The 15,583-nt window shown below is 36.8% G+C and overlaps 1 protein-coding gene across 5 annotated transcripts in view; it reads right to left on the bottom strand.

The window, feature by feature from the left end:
• CTNND2 (catenin delta 2) overlaps positions 1 to 15,583 on the bottom strand; it is a 630,539-nt gene that overhangs the window by 383,235 nt on the left and 231,721 nt on the right. For all 5 annotated transcript variants that reach the window (XM_088170959.1, XM_088170931.1, XM_088170938.1 and 2 more), the window contains one exon: positions 2,816 to 2,928. In XM_088170959.1, the coding sequence (XP_088027085.1) occupies positions 2,816 to 2,928 (113 nt within the window). The remainder of the gene's footprint in view (positions 1 to 2,815; positions 2,929 to 15,583) is intronic.

Here is a 15,583-nt window from a genome sequence, read left to right as displayed (position 1 = left end):
TAGGCATGTCTAAGGGAGAGAAATCTAGTGAAGAAAGCATATACAAAGCAGGTATGTTTTCCATGTTACTCAGTTTATTAGACTGTATTTTTGCTACTTGTAGGATACAGAAACTTCAGCATATTTCTTCAGACACTCAGGCACAAATGCCAGTCTGTTCAAGAGACTTTCAGTAGCAAATGGCACATCCTCTACCAATTTCAGTAGTGAGTAGAAATTCAGTTGAGAAAAAGTCTATTTCCTGACCAATTTGCAAACACTGTGCTCAAACAAGAAGAATAGGCTAGACTTGAGCTATGCTCAGTTCAAACATTAAGGCTCCTTCAAAAAAATCCCAAAACAACAAAAAACCCAAAGAAACCGCTGCAAACAGTGATAAAGAATATGAAACAGAAACTTGAAATTTTAAGGATTTGCTAACAGTATATTTCTTTCATATGTGCTTTAAATTATGAGAGACTGAAGAACTCTGAAGATATAAGCTGGCATCTAATTGCTCCCCCATACCAAAGGGAGTATGATTGATACCATACCAAAAGGAATGACAGATTGATAGATCTGGCCCAGAAGGAATAAGCATTTCAGCCAGAGGAATGGAGTAGCATAGAACATGACTTGTCTCCTTATGGAATGTATCATGAAATTTTAATACTCAGCAGGCTGAGTTAATGAACTGTTCAGAGTCTGCCAACAGGGAATCTGGGGAAGGGAAGAGTTCACAAGTTTTGTCCTAACTCATAGTCTAAGCATTTTATTCAGTTTTATCAGAAGCAACTGATTCTGCCTTTGGTTCACAGCCAACTACCTGTTCCTGAAAAGAATGCTCTCAAGTCCTTTTTAGCAAAATTCCTACTGAATACAGTCCCAAATCCCCTAAAAAATGACTATAGATCGAGGGTATGTCAAAGAATACAATGCTAAAGAAACTTTCTCAAATCTGGATGAGCACTGGAAAATCAGCACAACAGCCAGAAAGATACTTGACTTCATTTCGTATTTGTGTTAGTTCTAAGCCACCTCCAATGATGATGTAGAATTCTTTGGACAGAAGATTATTCATTTAATACATATGGGATAAAAAAAAACAAACAACCCACCACAAACAATATTGGATTATTATTAATTTCCTCTTTACATCACTTGACAAATCTAAGGACAGCTACCTAACTGCAAGCTTTTGATGTTATCTTCTGCAAATCCTTATTTCAGATATTTCTCAAAATATTTTTAGTTGAAATGCTAGAAACTGCCTGGTCATATGTAAAACATTTCAAGGGAAAATTACAGATGCCAAAAATTTGCTTAAAATCTCTTCTGTTATTCACAGACAGATTAGCAGTCCAATTATTAAACTTCTTGAATAACTGGACTCTCAGAACTCATGCTGAGTCATCTAACCTTGACATCACCGATAACTCAAAAGTATGACTTTATCAATAAGAAGAAAGTTCACCAAGGAAAGCATCTTCTGCACAACAAGAAATTTCCCAACTTTCATACCACTGACTGGAATAACCCAAAAATAACAGCATTATTTAAACATACCTCAGTATCACTCAAACATATTTCAGATAACTTTCTTGAAATGCAGTCATACCATACATAAAACTTAAAATGCTAGAGAAGCACACTTGACATGCCAATATAGGCAGTGCTTAAATTATTTTAAGTAACATTTTCCTCTAATGTAAACAAGTCTAGATGGTGACAAACTTTCTAAAAAATAAGAGTTTTTCTTAAGGAGTTAATTCTCACTCGATTTATTAAGAATGCTTACATTTAAGTCAACTTCATGTACAGCTTCTGCTAAATTAGTGGAAGATTTTTCTGACTTCTGCCATTTTAATTGAACTTGCATTCCATATTTTTGTTACATCTTTGGCATTCTACTGAATAATTATTTCTAACTTGTGGAAAAATCATTCACTTGATTGAAGCGTAGTTTGAATTGCTTAAACTGAGGAAGTGATCAATGCTTTTTGTATTTTTGCTACTATTATCACAGAAAACTTTCCACTAAATTTGGCATGTTATACTTAATATTATCAATGTTATACTTAATATTATCAATTCATATTTCTACTAATAAAAAACAGAACACATGCCTATACAGCTTATTTTTTTCTCAATTCTTGAAACGCAAGTATCATCATCTTCCATTTATTAGGTTCACTGAGAAAACACACATATCTAGAAGCTAAAAAATGCCAAGTCTTTACTTCCACTAAATTCACCAAGAGATCAGTTTTCTTGTATTACAGTTTCTAAAGTAAACTTGTCATCAGCCAAACAATGTATCAGAATAATTTTTTAAAGTAAATCAACATTTAAACAAAGAGAGTGACTTATATCTTCTCATGAAGATATAAGATACACCTGACATTTTGATGACAAGTCAGCAGCTTCACATAAATCATTCTAAACCTTTTAATACTTTGAATGATAAAATTATGATTAAACAGGTTCACAAAAATTATCAATACATCTCTACAATAAGGAAGCTAAAAATCTTCAGCTGAAAATTACAGCTGTATTGATAGTGGAAACAAGATGGTGATAATCAATTCAAACTCCAGCAGACCAATGAATTCCAAATGTGACTACTATTTTGTTACTGGACAAATAAGATGCAAAATTGCAAGAAATTTTCTTTTAAAAAAGCAGGTCACAATGCAAATTTTCAAATTCTACTAAAATCTCACTCTGCCTAGTGTATATTATTTTTACCAAAAAATTATCAAATTTGTTCTTGGTGATTATTCATAACAGCAACAAAATTTACTTATTATAAAGACATCAACAATTTGTACATTACCTAATGCTGCTCATGCTTCCAGTTTCTGATCCAAGCTTACATCTCTCCAGCTGGCTTGCTACAATCTGACGTTCAGCCTCAAGTTCTCGAGTCAGTCTCTCAAACTGCAGTTCCTGAAAGAAGTAAGTTAAACCATTTGCTTTGATTTCTCTTGAGATTAGGAAGGAATTTCAGCACATAAAAATGAAATTTGTGCAAGAATTGTTAGCATAATACCTTATTACAAAGCCGCCTTTTTTTTTCCTTTTTTAACATATTCAAAGTTTACATTTTTGTGGTGACACCTACTTGTTCTTTCATTTATTCTAAAGATTTATGTCATAGAATGAGACTGTTTATCAGGAATGGAATTTCTAAATGTATTAAACAATTTAGCCTACAGAGTTCATGCAGATCTCTCAGTAACATAGAGATGGTAGCAAACTGACCTAAATGTGATCATAAATAAGTATCATTTGTGTTACTGAAAAAAGATGCAAAGTTCTGTCTATAATCCTTCCGTGACAAGAGTTTCTGGACTTAAAAAGACAATCATCACAGTATACACCAGTGAAATAAACTAAATTGAAGGTGTGTTGATATGGCCTGAGCACAGCTTAATTTCTGCAGTTAATGATGAGCAGAAGGGAAACTCAAGTAGTTTTGGACAAAAGCTGTGCTAAAATTCCCACCACTAATTTAATTTATTTTCTTTTATTCTGTCAAGGAAACCAAACCAGGCCTACCAGATAAGATTTATCCACAGAGCTTATTACAGGATTTATAAAGCACTTTTGTTTTTATACACAAAAGATTCTTTTTTATTAAAAAAAAAGGAAAACCAATATAATTAAAATCTCCACCATTTCTCAAAGGACAACATTCCTCACATATTGTAGCACTAGCTTGATCAAATAAAAAAATTAAATACCTTTAGGGAGTTATGGTTATTGTAAATTTGTTGAGTGTTGCTGCCCTTTCATTTTGGTCAGTAACACTGCATCATTTTCACAGGTAAACAAAAACATCTCTCCTGCCCCTTTTATTTAGGTTTGTTGAAGACTCAAGGAGAAATATTTTGAGAATCCATTTCTTAAATAATTTCCTTATCCACACAAATGAACCCATTATCTCTTTCTCCCACCCTTTTTTTCCCCCCCAAAACGACCTCCCTGTAATGCAGAAGTATGGGAGGGAGTCCCTTGAATAACTCCCCAGCAAGGTCCTGCTGGCAGAACAGCACTGGAAATTACCAGAGTCATGACTTATGCCCACCAAGTGACACTGAAGGACTTAGTATTTGAGAGAAGGAAGAAATCGTAGAAGTAGAATGGGATTTATAAGTGTTCATTCTAAGTCCTACCTAAAACCTCTGATCAAGTAATCAAGGGTAAATGAAGGCATTAAACTTTTCAAATCTCTGAAATGAGGCAAATCATAACTGAAATGTAAGAAGGAACTGGCTTGTGGTTATTGTGCTTAATCCAGCTAGATCACACCTCTTTCTCTTGCTATTGTCATGGAAAAACTTCTGTCCTGCACTATGAGTAAAGGGAGATATCTACATAGGTTATATTCAGCATAACATAGCCAGTAAATATTAAATAGCCACTGATTATGTGACAAAGCCTGCTTAACTGTGAATTTATTCTTCTCAACAAATCTATAGAGAGTACAAGAGTACCACTGAAAGTCAGACTGGTGTAAAGACCAAAACATCACTTATTAAATGTCAACAGTGCTATAGAAATCAATAGTTATCAATATTCTCTGCACATTTTTGTCGTGTACAGAAATATATTTTTCACTGTTGTTTGAAGATATGATTAACAAAAATCACCTGACAATAATCACCTATTTCATATATGCCTCCTTCACAGATAGCATTTCTCTCACCTAGAAGAATCAATTGCCTGAAAAGCTGAAGAGACAGTTTATCGGCTTTCCAAGAGTTATTATTCAAATCCGGGTCTTGCTTGCATAAAATAAAACCCTTAATTCAGAAAGGATTGTAACAGAAATATAACTAAATTGTTGAAGAATGAAAAATCAAAGTGGTACAGTATTTTCCATGCCAGCATGCTTAAATCAAAGCATGCAAGCCTAGAGAAACTTTGATAGTATAAAATACCCAAGAAAATCTAACTGAGCATGACGTTTGCTTGCAAAATACAAGCAGAACTTTTAACAGCTGTTCTGTCCCACTGCACTTTTTAAGCCACTTGATTCTATCACAACGATGCAAATTTTGGTGCTTAGCATAGATTTTCACCCAGTCAGTTCAGCTCTCACCATCCCAGGTGAGGCAGGTCAGATGTGCTCTTTGCCATGGCTAAGCAAGGGCGCTTGTCTTACCTGCCCAGTAAGAAGGTGCAGCTGTCCCCACACTGCTGCTAAGAGAGGGTTAAGCACCAAGAACTCGGGAACAAATTCTCCTCACTCTCTATGTTGTCCACCTGTCTTTTCCTAGATAAAAAAGTGCAGCTCTTTGTGTTCTTTATGTCTAGTAGAGGTGCAAATAATAGTTGTCTAGTTTCTCCTTTTTGTCCATGCTATTCCAAGCCAACTAAATATAGAAATTCCCCAAACCTATTCTACTGAAATACTTCAAAAGAAAATATTATTTTGCCTTTTTTTTTCCTTCAATAGTATGGATTGTATATTTCTCATATCTTTTCTATACTTTGTATTCCTTCAGTTAATCACTCTGGTTGACAACTTTTCCAGAAACTCCTGCATTTCCTCAACTAATACTCTTTTGGTATGATTATTTTGTCTCCTGAACATTTTTTTGCCCAGCATTGTAGTCTTCAAAATATACTTTTCTACTCTTCACTCTGTCATTTCTTTTTCTTTCCTACTTACTGCTTTCTGTTTTCTCCTGCCTTCCATCGTTCTTTAGTTTCCTAGTGCATTTCATGACTCATCCTCCACTAAATCTCTTTCAATCCAATTACAGTAAGTGCTACTCCAGCAAATGCCCTAAACTGATTGGTTTAAGGAGTTTCTCTCATTCTCTCTCCCCCTGGTTCCTTATTGAGGAAACTCTTCTGTTCTTAAGATGTATAAATTGATGTTTTCTGGTTCCACTGCCCACATTACTTAAGTCCTGCCCTGCAGAGATGACTAGAAAAGGGCAGTTGTATCTACATTACTCCTCCAGCAGGAAGCAGAGATCTACTCGACCACTTAAGAAAGAAATAATCTTGAGTTTCTAATACAATACAAAAATACAAAATACGATGTATTACATTGCATACAATGTATTACAATACAATTAGAACAAAATGTTTTAATACAAAAAATGGCTAGAAAACATAAACAGGAACTTCACTACTAGCTTTTTAATTGCTACTATCTCTACTTGATTTTCTTCCAGGTGCCACCAGAAGTTAGAAATGAAAGGAAGGAGACAAATGGTGGGGAAGTGGGATATGTGCAGAGCCAAACAATTAAAACTTCAAGAATTATCCTCTACATTCAATTTAATAAGCAACTGTCTTTGGTATTCCTTCATACCATAAAAAAGGTGCAGGTCTACAGGCTTGCCTTTGGACTGAAAAAAGGAAAGAAGAATTCAAGTAAGATTTGTGAATCTGTTTTCCCTCCATACCAATAAATCCTGGCAGAAAACAAATTAATAAGCTACCTTCTCTTTGTTTGGGAAGCAGTGAGAGTGACTAATATTTGAATAAATCCATATGTTTAGATTTCAAGCAGCTGTCAGAGTGCAAGAAGACAGAAACCAGAAATAGCATTTGCTTACATTTTAGAAAAAAAATCACTGAACCTGACGCCATCATTTGTCTTATTTGCTGTGTTTACAATCATTTTCACCAGTTCATGCCACATTGTGTTATATTCACAACTTTCTATTATTTATCTGAATCAAGCTAATCAGAACATCAAAATTTAAAACAAATTCCTACTCACTGATTATGCAAATCTGTTGTCAAGACAATTGCAGAATGAAGAACAGCAGAAACTACAATGTAACATCAAAATTAATCTACATAATAACATGTCAAGAGCCACCTCAAGGACTGTGCTGCAAAGGGCAGTAATGCTAAAGCAAGTGGCCAAGCAAAGGCACTACAAAGTGCTGTGACCAGCATGGCAGTCCTTAGCACTCAGCACCAGGAGGGGGTGTGGGAGTGAGAAGCCACCAGAGATCAGAGAAAATGATGAGAGTAATCTCAAGAAATCACTCAAGAGAGCAACTGGGAAAGGGAAGAACTTCATCATAACCTCATCAAGTTGTTTTGAAGTGATAAAAAGTATTTATTTGCTAGGGCCTGAAGTCATTTATGTTTAAAAAATGGTATTTATCTGCATGGTGGGGTTTATTTTGTAAAAATATTCATTATTCCATAGATGAGAATTCAATTATCAGCATGAATTTTGTATTTTATCTATCCTTTGCAGCCACCAAAGCTTCAAGCATAATGTAAGACTTGAGTCAGGTCAAAACATTTCACAGTGGTCCAGACACTGAACAACCATGATGGAAATCTTCACAGCCTTTGGACAAGTTAGGAACTCCTGGGCTGAGGGCATACCAAACCAGAGGGTATTTTGTTATGTTTTATGCTTTACATCTGCTGGGTCATCTGTATTGACCTAGTAATCTTCAATCCTTTTACAAAGAGATGTGTATCGATGCTGAGCAAAAGACAGCAAAATCAGTAGTGACAGTAAAAAGCAGCCAAAAAAACCTCCAAAACCTAAAAAAACAAAATAAAGTCTAAATTTAGGCAAAAGAGACTTGCAAAATTATTGGGTTCCTAAGAATCTTTAAGTCATGACATTAAAAAAGGGGAAGTGTTTAGCTTTTGATTGCAAATACGAAACCTAATTGGGGCACTGGTGGTCATTTGAATCCTCCGATACAGATAAATAACAGCGTTGATAATCCAGGTTGGGAATCCCTGGTGAGATGAATACAGGGAACCTGATTAGAGCTACACAAACAAATAAATCGTCTCTGGGATTGAAGTATTTCAAAGGAGTATGTTAGAAACCACAAAACTTAAAAAAGTACACAGGCTGTAGAAGTGTACAGCATTAGCTCTACCTTTTTGTATCCTGTTAAATAATAAAAACCTTACCTCAATTAACATCACAACTATGTGTATATTCCTAGGCACATCCTGTGGCATCACGCACAATTCCACATCTGTACACTCCACTGAATGCCACTATTCAGAGTGATGCTGGTAACAAACTATTTTTAACCTACAGTACCAAACACACATTAGTAGCAAAAACTGGAGCACATAATTCCTAAGGAAAACAGCAAAACCTAGGAAAGTTTAACTTGGCAGAAATCTAGGGATAGATATCATCAGATGTAAACCAGACCTGACAGCCCATCCTGTAAATAGAAGGAAAACAGAGTGTCTTCATGCTTTCAAAACAGGAAAAAAAAACCACCACTAGCAATGCCACTAAAACATCTGACAGTAAATGTTGTTCAAAAGCTTCAAAACTGGGCTTTAGAATGTACCAATCAATACCTTTCACATTCTCTACACTCTCCATTGTTGGACTGTGTTTTCATTTGTTCTGTTCTTATCTTTTTTCACTGGATTGTTTCACTCTTCCATTATACTGAAAAACATGGGGTGATGGAAAAAGCTCACAGAATAGTAATCAGATAAGCAGAGAGGTGGCAGATTCAGAAACTCAGTGGTGGGTATGTATGCTCTTGCAGAATCTTAATGGAGAGATGACTGTACTTATAAGCAAGTTTCCAAGTAACCAACCTGAAGGAAGCAATTCATACTCTGGAGGGCAGGACTACCATTCAGAGGAACTTTCACAAACTGGAAGAATAGGCCAACAAGAGTGTCATAAAGCTCATGAAAGAAAAACAAACAGTCCTGCACAGAGGATGGAATCCCATGTGACAATACAGCATCTCCCCAGAAAGGATCTGGGGGTGTGGCGAACACAAAGTTTTGATTTTGTCACCACAGGAATGCACTATGGCCAACAATTCATTTCACTGCACTAACAAGAGAACCACTAGCAGAACAAGGAAATGATTGAACTAATTATTCCCTTTTATTTGCTACTTCTTAAGCTGCATCTTGAGTACAGTGGTTGGCTTTGGGCCACCAGGACAAGACATGACAAGGCTTTGAAGCAAGATCACCAGGGGCCACAGAAATGGTCAGAAGATTAAAACACACATTATACAAGCAGAAGGTGAAGGAATTTGGCTTGTTTAGCACAGAGAAGAGACCATCTAGGACAGATGTATTTTATAGAATAACTAAGGTTGGAAAAGACTTCCAAGATTAAAAGTCCAACCTTTACCAAATACTACCATGTTAACTAGACCGTAGAACTAAGTGAAAAATCCAGTCATTTCTTGAACGCTTCCAGGGATGACTCTATTCCAATGCTTAACAACCCTGCCAGTGAAAAACTTCCTTCCAATGCCTAACCTAAACCTGCCCTGGCACAATTTGAGACTCTTGTGCCCTTGTCCTCTGTCTGGCTGCCTGGAACAAGAGACTGATTCTCACTGTGCAATGCCCTTCTGTCTGTTGTAGAGAGCAACAAGGTCACCCGAGTCTCCTCTTCTCCAAGCTAAATAGCCCCAGCTCCCTCAGCCACTCGTGGTATGACTGACCCTCCAGACCCTTCACCAGCTCTGTTGCTCTCCTCTGGACACGCTCCAGCCCTTCAACGTCATTTGTGCAGGGAGTAGCCCAGAACTGAACACAGGATTTGAGGTGTGGTCTCACCAGTACAGGGGGACAATCTCTGTCCTAATCCTGCTGGTCACATTGTTGCTGATCCAAGCCAGGATGCCCTTGGCCTTCTTGGCCACTTGGGCATAAGCTGGCTCATGTTCAACTGCTGTCAGTCAACACCCCCGTGTCCTTTTCTGCTGGGCAGCTTTCCAGACACTCTGCCCCCAGCCTGTAGCATGGTTGTCTCAGACCTTCACTTCTTTAAGGGCATTACAGTGAACACATCACCAGGCTCTTGCCAGATATGTGCAGCAAGTGGAACAGAGACAACAGTGACAAGTTGCAATGAAGTAAATTCTAACTGAACAAAAGGTAAAAGAACAAACGCAAACAACAAAAAAAGTAATTAAAAAAAATCCAGAACCAAACAATACATCAAGGGTAGTGAAATGCTGGTACAGGTTTTACAAGTTGAATCTTCATTCTTGGAGATTCAAGTTAGACTTGCTTGGAGCAGACCTCCAGAGTCTCTTTTAATCTATTTTCTCCATGATCCTAGGACTGATGAGCTCTGAATATTTTTTTCAAGTTGTTATACCAAGGTTATTGATTAGATCAGAGGCTACCAAACTCTCTGATCATGATAATTACATAAAGACATATTTCACCAGCTGTAAATGCTTATATTTCATTAGCGTGAATTTCTCTAGCTTATTCCTTCACCTGATTTGACTGTTTTAGCAATACCATACTTCTTTACAAGAGATTAGCATGGCATCTAGGCTATTATGCATATGGATTACTTATGGGATAAAGAACTAGTTTGGCTGATTACAGTGTTTAAAAATAAACTATTCCTTCATTTTCATGTAAGACTACTTCAAAGAAGTCCCTTTTATGCCTTTAAAAACTTTTATAGAAATGAAACCCTATTTTATTTTCTATGTTTAGGATCCTGACACAAATATGGTGACAATTGCATTCCACTGCATGTTTTAGCTCTCTAGGCATAGTGCCCTGTTCCTCCGTGAGTTGCAGGCAAGCCTTGCTCTCTGAAGGCACATTGCCCAACTGCCTGGTCTTCTATTCCTAGGGAAATTGCATTATTTATCTTCCAGCATAATCACCAAAGTTTTAAAAATTATCTCCATTTTTCTATTTCAAATGGTCTGGTCCTTTTTTATCCCATTTTTTTTTTCTCTGTTTTATGTTCAGCTTCAGTTTTTAAGCTAAGTCTTTTCTTCTTCTCGCTAGCTTTTGCATCCCTTGCCAACACTCCCAATGGTTCATCACCTACCATGACTGCTGTGCTATTCCACTTCATCCCATGCAAACTCCTTCTGTCCATAAAGCAATAGACTGTAAATAAAAACTTTGGAGTGTTAGAACAGGATTAGAACTACTGTGAGCTAAGTGTTTTGCTCTTCCACCCTCTGCAGTAGCAATTTAAGGAGGATGTAAGATTAATTTGACTTTCTACCTTACTAACTTTAACCTGCTTTAGGGCTTAGTGTTATTATTTGTAAAGCTCAATGTGAGAGCAAAACAAATCCTCAGAGTGGTAGGCCTTCTCCAAGGAGAGCACAAGGAGTAGAGCTGGAGTTTAGTAACAGACCCTGACACTTCAGTCTTACACTGGCTTGTAATTCTCATTTACTTCTCAGCTGTCCAAGCATATGTCCAAGTGGAAAAGGGTAATTCCATTTACAGTAGCAGCCCTTGAAGCCTGACTTTACATTTTCATCAAATCTAATATACCAGAAAGAATCATGGACTGACATTTTTTACCTTGATTTTCCAGTACATATCTGCAGAGTAATTTTGTTCTGAAAAGAGCAATGGTCTTGTTGCAGATGGAAGATGCTTAATTATACATATATTTCTATAGTTTAAAGATATGTGAAGACCAAAGGACACAAAATGTGAAACTTCTAAAAATGTTCTAGACGCTGAAGCACTAAGAAAGTATTTTTTGGTTCTGACAACATCTTCAGATTCCAGTTTCCCTTTCTTATCTGATTCTAGTGGTGGTCTGTTGGGAAATGTGCCAAGATGCCAGCAATAGCTGCAGAGCTGTCAGAGCACACACCAACATATGTGCACACCAGTGACACACAAAACTTGTTGAGCAGTCTATCTACATGCTTAGAGATCTGAAGTCTTCTCCAGCATTCTATTCATGGAGCTCTCCAGTTCCCTATCCACATGCCTCTGAACTCCCAGAGCTGGGAGTTCATCATCCTAGGCACCGGGAACAAATGGAGAGCCAGCATGATAAATCATTAGCTTTACACTTGTCCAGAATGCTCTAAAAGAGCAGCCAACTATTTCCTTTCTCTTCTCCTACTTGAATTGAGGAAATTGTTATGGTGAACAATTTTTTTCTTTTGATTTTCCTTATTTGCGACTTATTTCTCAACACAGGCATAGACTGTCGTAGAGCATATCCAAGAACAGACTCCATAATTTACAATAATCCCATAATTTCTGAATTAATTAGGATACTAGTTCGGAATATTGCCATGAATAGCTATTAAATAGCTGGTCATTAGCAAGTTACTAAGAGATTCAAAAGTTGTCCAACAAAACAAGAAGGGGTTTTTTTAAGACAACCTAGCACATGCAAATGAATACCTATAGGATTTTTTTTCTTGAGTTGAAACTAAGAACTTAGAAGCTTGATCTTCTGCACACTTGAGACATGCGGTTTGCTACATTAACTGAATGCAGAGGGATTTTCAAATAAATAAAGGATTACATCAAAACTGTAAATTCAAATGCAGGGATGTTCATAAACAAGAATTCTAGTATTCTAGCTGACAGTACACTGATTAGTCAAATAATTCATTTATTTCTGCTACTAAGTACTAAAGAAAAAAATTCCCACCATAGGCTAAAAAAATTTGAACTCAAGGACTGCAAACCCTTGAGATTTGCACATTTTCTCTCATAGATGGTTCTGTGGCAGTAGCAGTTAACTTTAATAGCTTTTGAATATTTCCTCTTTTATTACATCTTTTATTACAAAAAAGAGAACTAGTAAAATAATTAGGCAATTCATTCCTTTTTTGGCTACCCTACGGAAATACCACAGTTTCAGGAAATTCCCAACAGATTCATATTGTTCCTTATGAAAGAGAAAAGCAATTAGTAATGAAAACGTTAGTTTTAAGAAGTATCATTATGATCTTATTCTTCTAAATTCTGGTATGAATAGCTCATCATTTGAACAAAGTAAAAAGGTTTTCATAATGAAATTATAGCCTAAAAATCACCTGTTTGAAAACAAATAGGTAAGGAACATGTATTTCAGGATAACATTTGTAGTATGGACAAGGATAGGTAGGGAAAAAGCTTAGAATCAGTAAAACAAACAATCTCATTGAATAAAAATACCTTTTATGGGTTGACATAGGGGTCAATGCAGTATGGAGTTGGCAGAGATGTATTTTGAAAGATGGGTAAAAAACATAATAATTCTGGGAGACTTCAATTACCCCAACACTTCTTACAAATAAAGAAATACAGTAACATGATGACAAGGCACATAAGCTGAATTTCAGATAATATCATACACAGATGCTTGGGATACCCACAGGAAAAGATTAAATTCTTGACTTGGTCAAGCGAGATGGATTCACATCTTGCAGCTGAGAAGCCACTCTTAGTGGTTATTCTGTCCTTAAATCCAACATCCCCACAGAAAGCAGAGTTTCTGCCAGTTAGGAACCACATTAAAGAGAAAATATGTAAGAAAAAATATCAAAAAGTTTCCTTGAAGCTAAAAGTAAAGTATTTATAGACAGTAGGGAAACTAATTATTGGAAATGTATGATGAATGTACAGAGTCAAGGCAGTGTCTCAAGAAAAGGTCAAGACACAAAAAGTTAGTGAGGGCAAAGGAAGCTGTTACTAATAAAAAAAAACACTTTTTCTGGAAGTTGAAATCATCTTCAAGTAAAGAAAATATAGGACCATAAATGCTGACAGGTTAAACATAAGAAGACAAGACAGCACAATATGATTTTAAGGAACAAATAGCCAAAGGCATCAAAGCAACCAACAACTATTTCTCCAAATGCATCAGGAGCAAGAATCTGCCTGGAGAGTCTGTAAAACCACTAGTGAGGATATAAAAGGGTTCACTGAAGAGAAACCAAATGAATCCCTCATGGAAATTTTTGCTATTTTATGGGAAATTGTCATGCTATATAATCACTGAGGGAGTCTTATCAGAGGATCTGCCTGAAATTGAAGTGAATAGGTCGTGAAACAAACACACAAAACAACCTGTAACAAATTGAAGATCAGATGGCATTTGCACAATAGTTCTAAGGAACTAAGAAATACACAACTTAAAACTATAAGACATTGAATGCAATGCCAGTTTTAGGGAGATTTAGAAGACTATAGATCAGCAAGCCAGATAGTCTTATTGGGCAAATTATAAGTCTGTAACACAGAACAGAATTTGTGGCCTCTAACATAAACATGAACAAGTTATCTAGAAGGTTTTTGCATGGATAAGTTTTTTCTTAAATAGGAGGACAAATCAGGAAAAAATGGCAAATTCTCCCAGCTGAAGGTGTCCACCAGTTGAATTCTGCATGTTTTATTCTGAAATTCTGGTTCCATGTTCCACACTGTTTAATACATATAAAATGACTTGAAACAAGGAATGACCAACAGTCAACAAAGTTAGGCAACAATAAAAAGTTATGGAGGACAGTAGGGCTGAAGGGTAACAACACTTGACTCTTTTGTACTATTAGTGGTTTGCCATTTGCTTTGTTGTTGCTTCTTGACACAGAGTTTTGAGGCCTGACATCACCCATGGAGAGATGCTGAGTGCCTCAGCCTTTTCTGTGCCATTTTTGATTAACTCGCTGGCCCTTATCAGCAGCAGAGCTATATATTTCTTGTACTTCTTTTTGTTAGCATACTTGCAGAAACTCTTATGTTATTCAAATTCTTGCTACTTTGAGTTCCAGCTGAGCTTTTGCTTTCCTAATTGCATCTCTGTACACTGAAGCAGTACCTCTGTATTCATCTTAGGAAGTTTGTCCCCTTTTGTGCTGCTCCAGTGCTCCTTTTCTCATTTGAGGTCTCTTGGTAGCTTGGTGCCTTTCCAACTGATTTCTTTTTATGTCTGCTCCTTTTCCTGCTTAGGGGGATAGACTGCTCTTTTGTACTTCAAGAAGCAGCTGCACTGGGAAATCTCCCAACATTCCTGAGCTTCTTTGCCCTCCAAGACAGGTTCCCATTGGATCCTTCCTAGAAGTTCCCTGACTGAGTTGAAATCTGCTTTTCTGAAGTTCAGGTCTTTATTTGATCACTTGTCCTCCTCAAGTCCTTGGCCTCTATGCTCTTACAGTCTCTGCAGATGCTGTTGAGATTTTTATCTTCCAACAGGTCCTTATTGGTAAAAATTCAGTCCAGGAGAGCACTGCTCCTAGCTGGTCCATCCACAACCAATAAAGAAGCTGTTCCGAATGCATCTTGGAAATGTCCCAGAATGTTATGCACCACTGTGCTGTTTTCCCGATACCAGAATGGTTGAATTTCCTCTTGAGAACCAGAGCCTGAGGCCTCTTGGAAGTGAAGAGTTGATCCACCTGTTGTTCCTCACCTAGGTCCATAGCAGACACCATGAGGTTTCTCTCAATAACTCTGATTTTGACCCAGAAGAACTCTAGTGACTTGAAAACAGAGGAAAGAAGATTATTCTTTATGTAACAGGCATGCTTTTGATGGTTACTAAGTACATCATGACTTCACTGGGTCATGGAAATCTGAAAACAGGTGGCTTTTGAGTATTAGAAGTCAGTATCACATATTATGGCCCTGTTCTTACTCTTTTGTCAGCATATGCTTGAGGTCATCAGTGAAGACAGTTCATCCGACCAACAATGGCTGCTCTTACTAGTGAAACATACATTTATTGCCATCAAATGGATAGCAGAAAACATCGTGAATCAGGTTTTTCTACAGAAAAATAGATTTTTCAGCCTTAAAACATCCAGACTGGGAATCCAGGCTATCCTTTCAATAAAATACTACATAGATTTTGCTATTGAGTTCTCAA

Source organism: Sturnus vulgaris, chromosome 1, assembly GCF_052056855.1.
Source record: "Sturnus vulgaris isolate bStuVul1 chromosome 1, bStuVul1.hap1, whole genome shotgun sequence".
Classification (NCBI taxonomy): domain Eukaryota; kingdom Metazoa; phylum Chordata; class Aves; order Passeriformes; family Sturnidae; genus Sturnus; species Sturnus vulgaris.
This window is presented reverse-complemented; position numbering and strand designations above follow the sequence as displayed.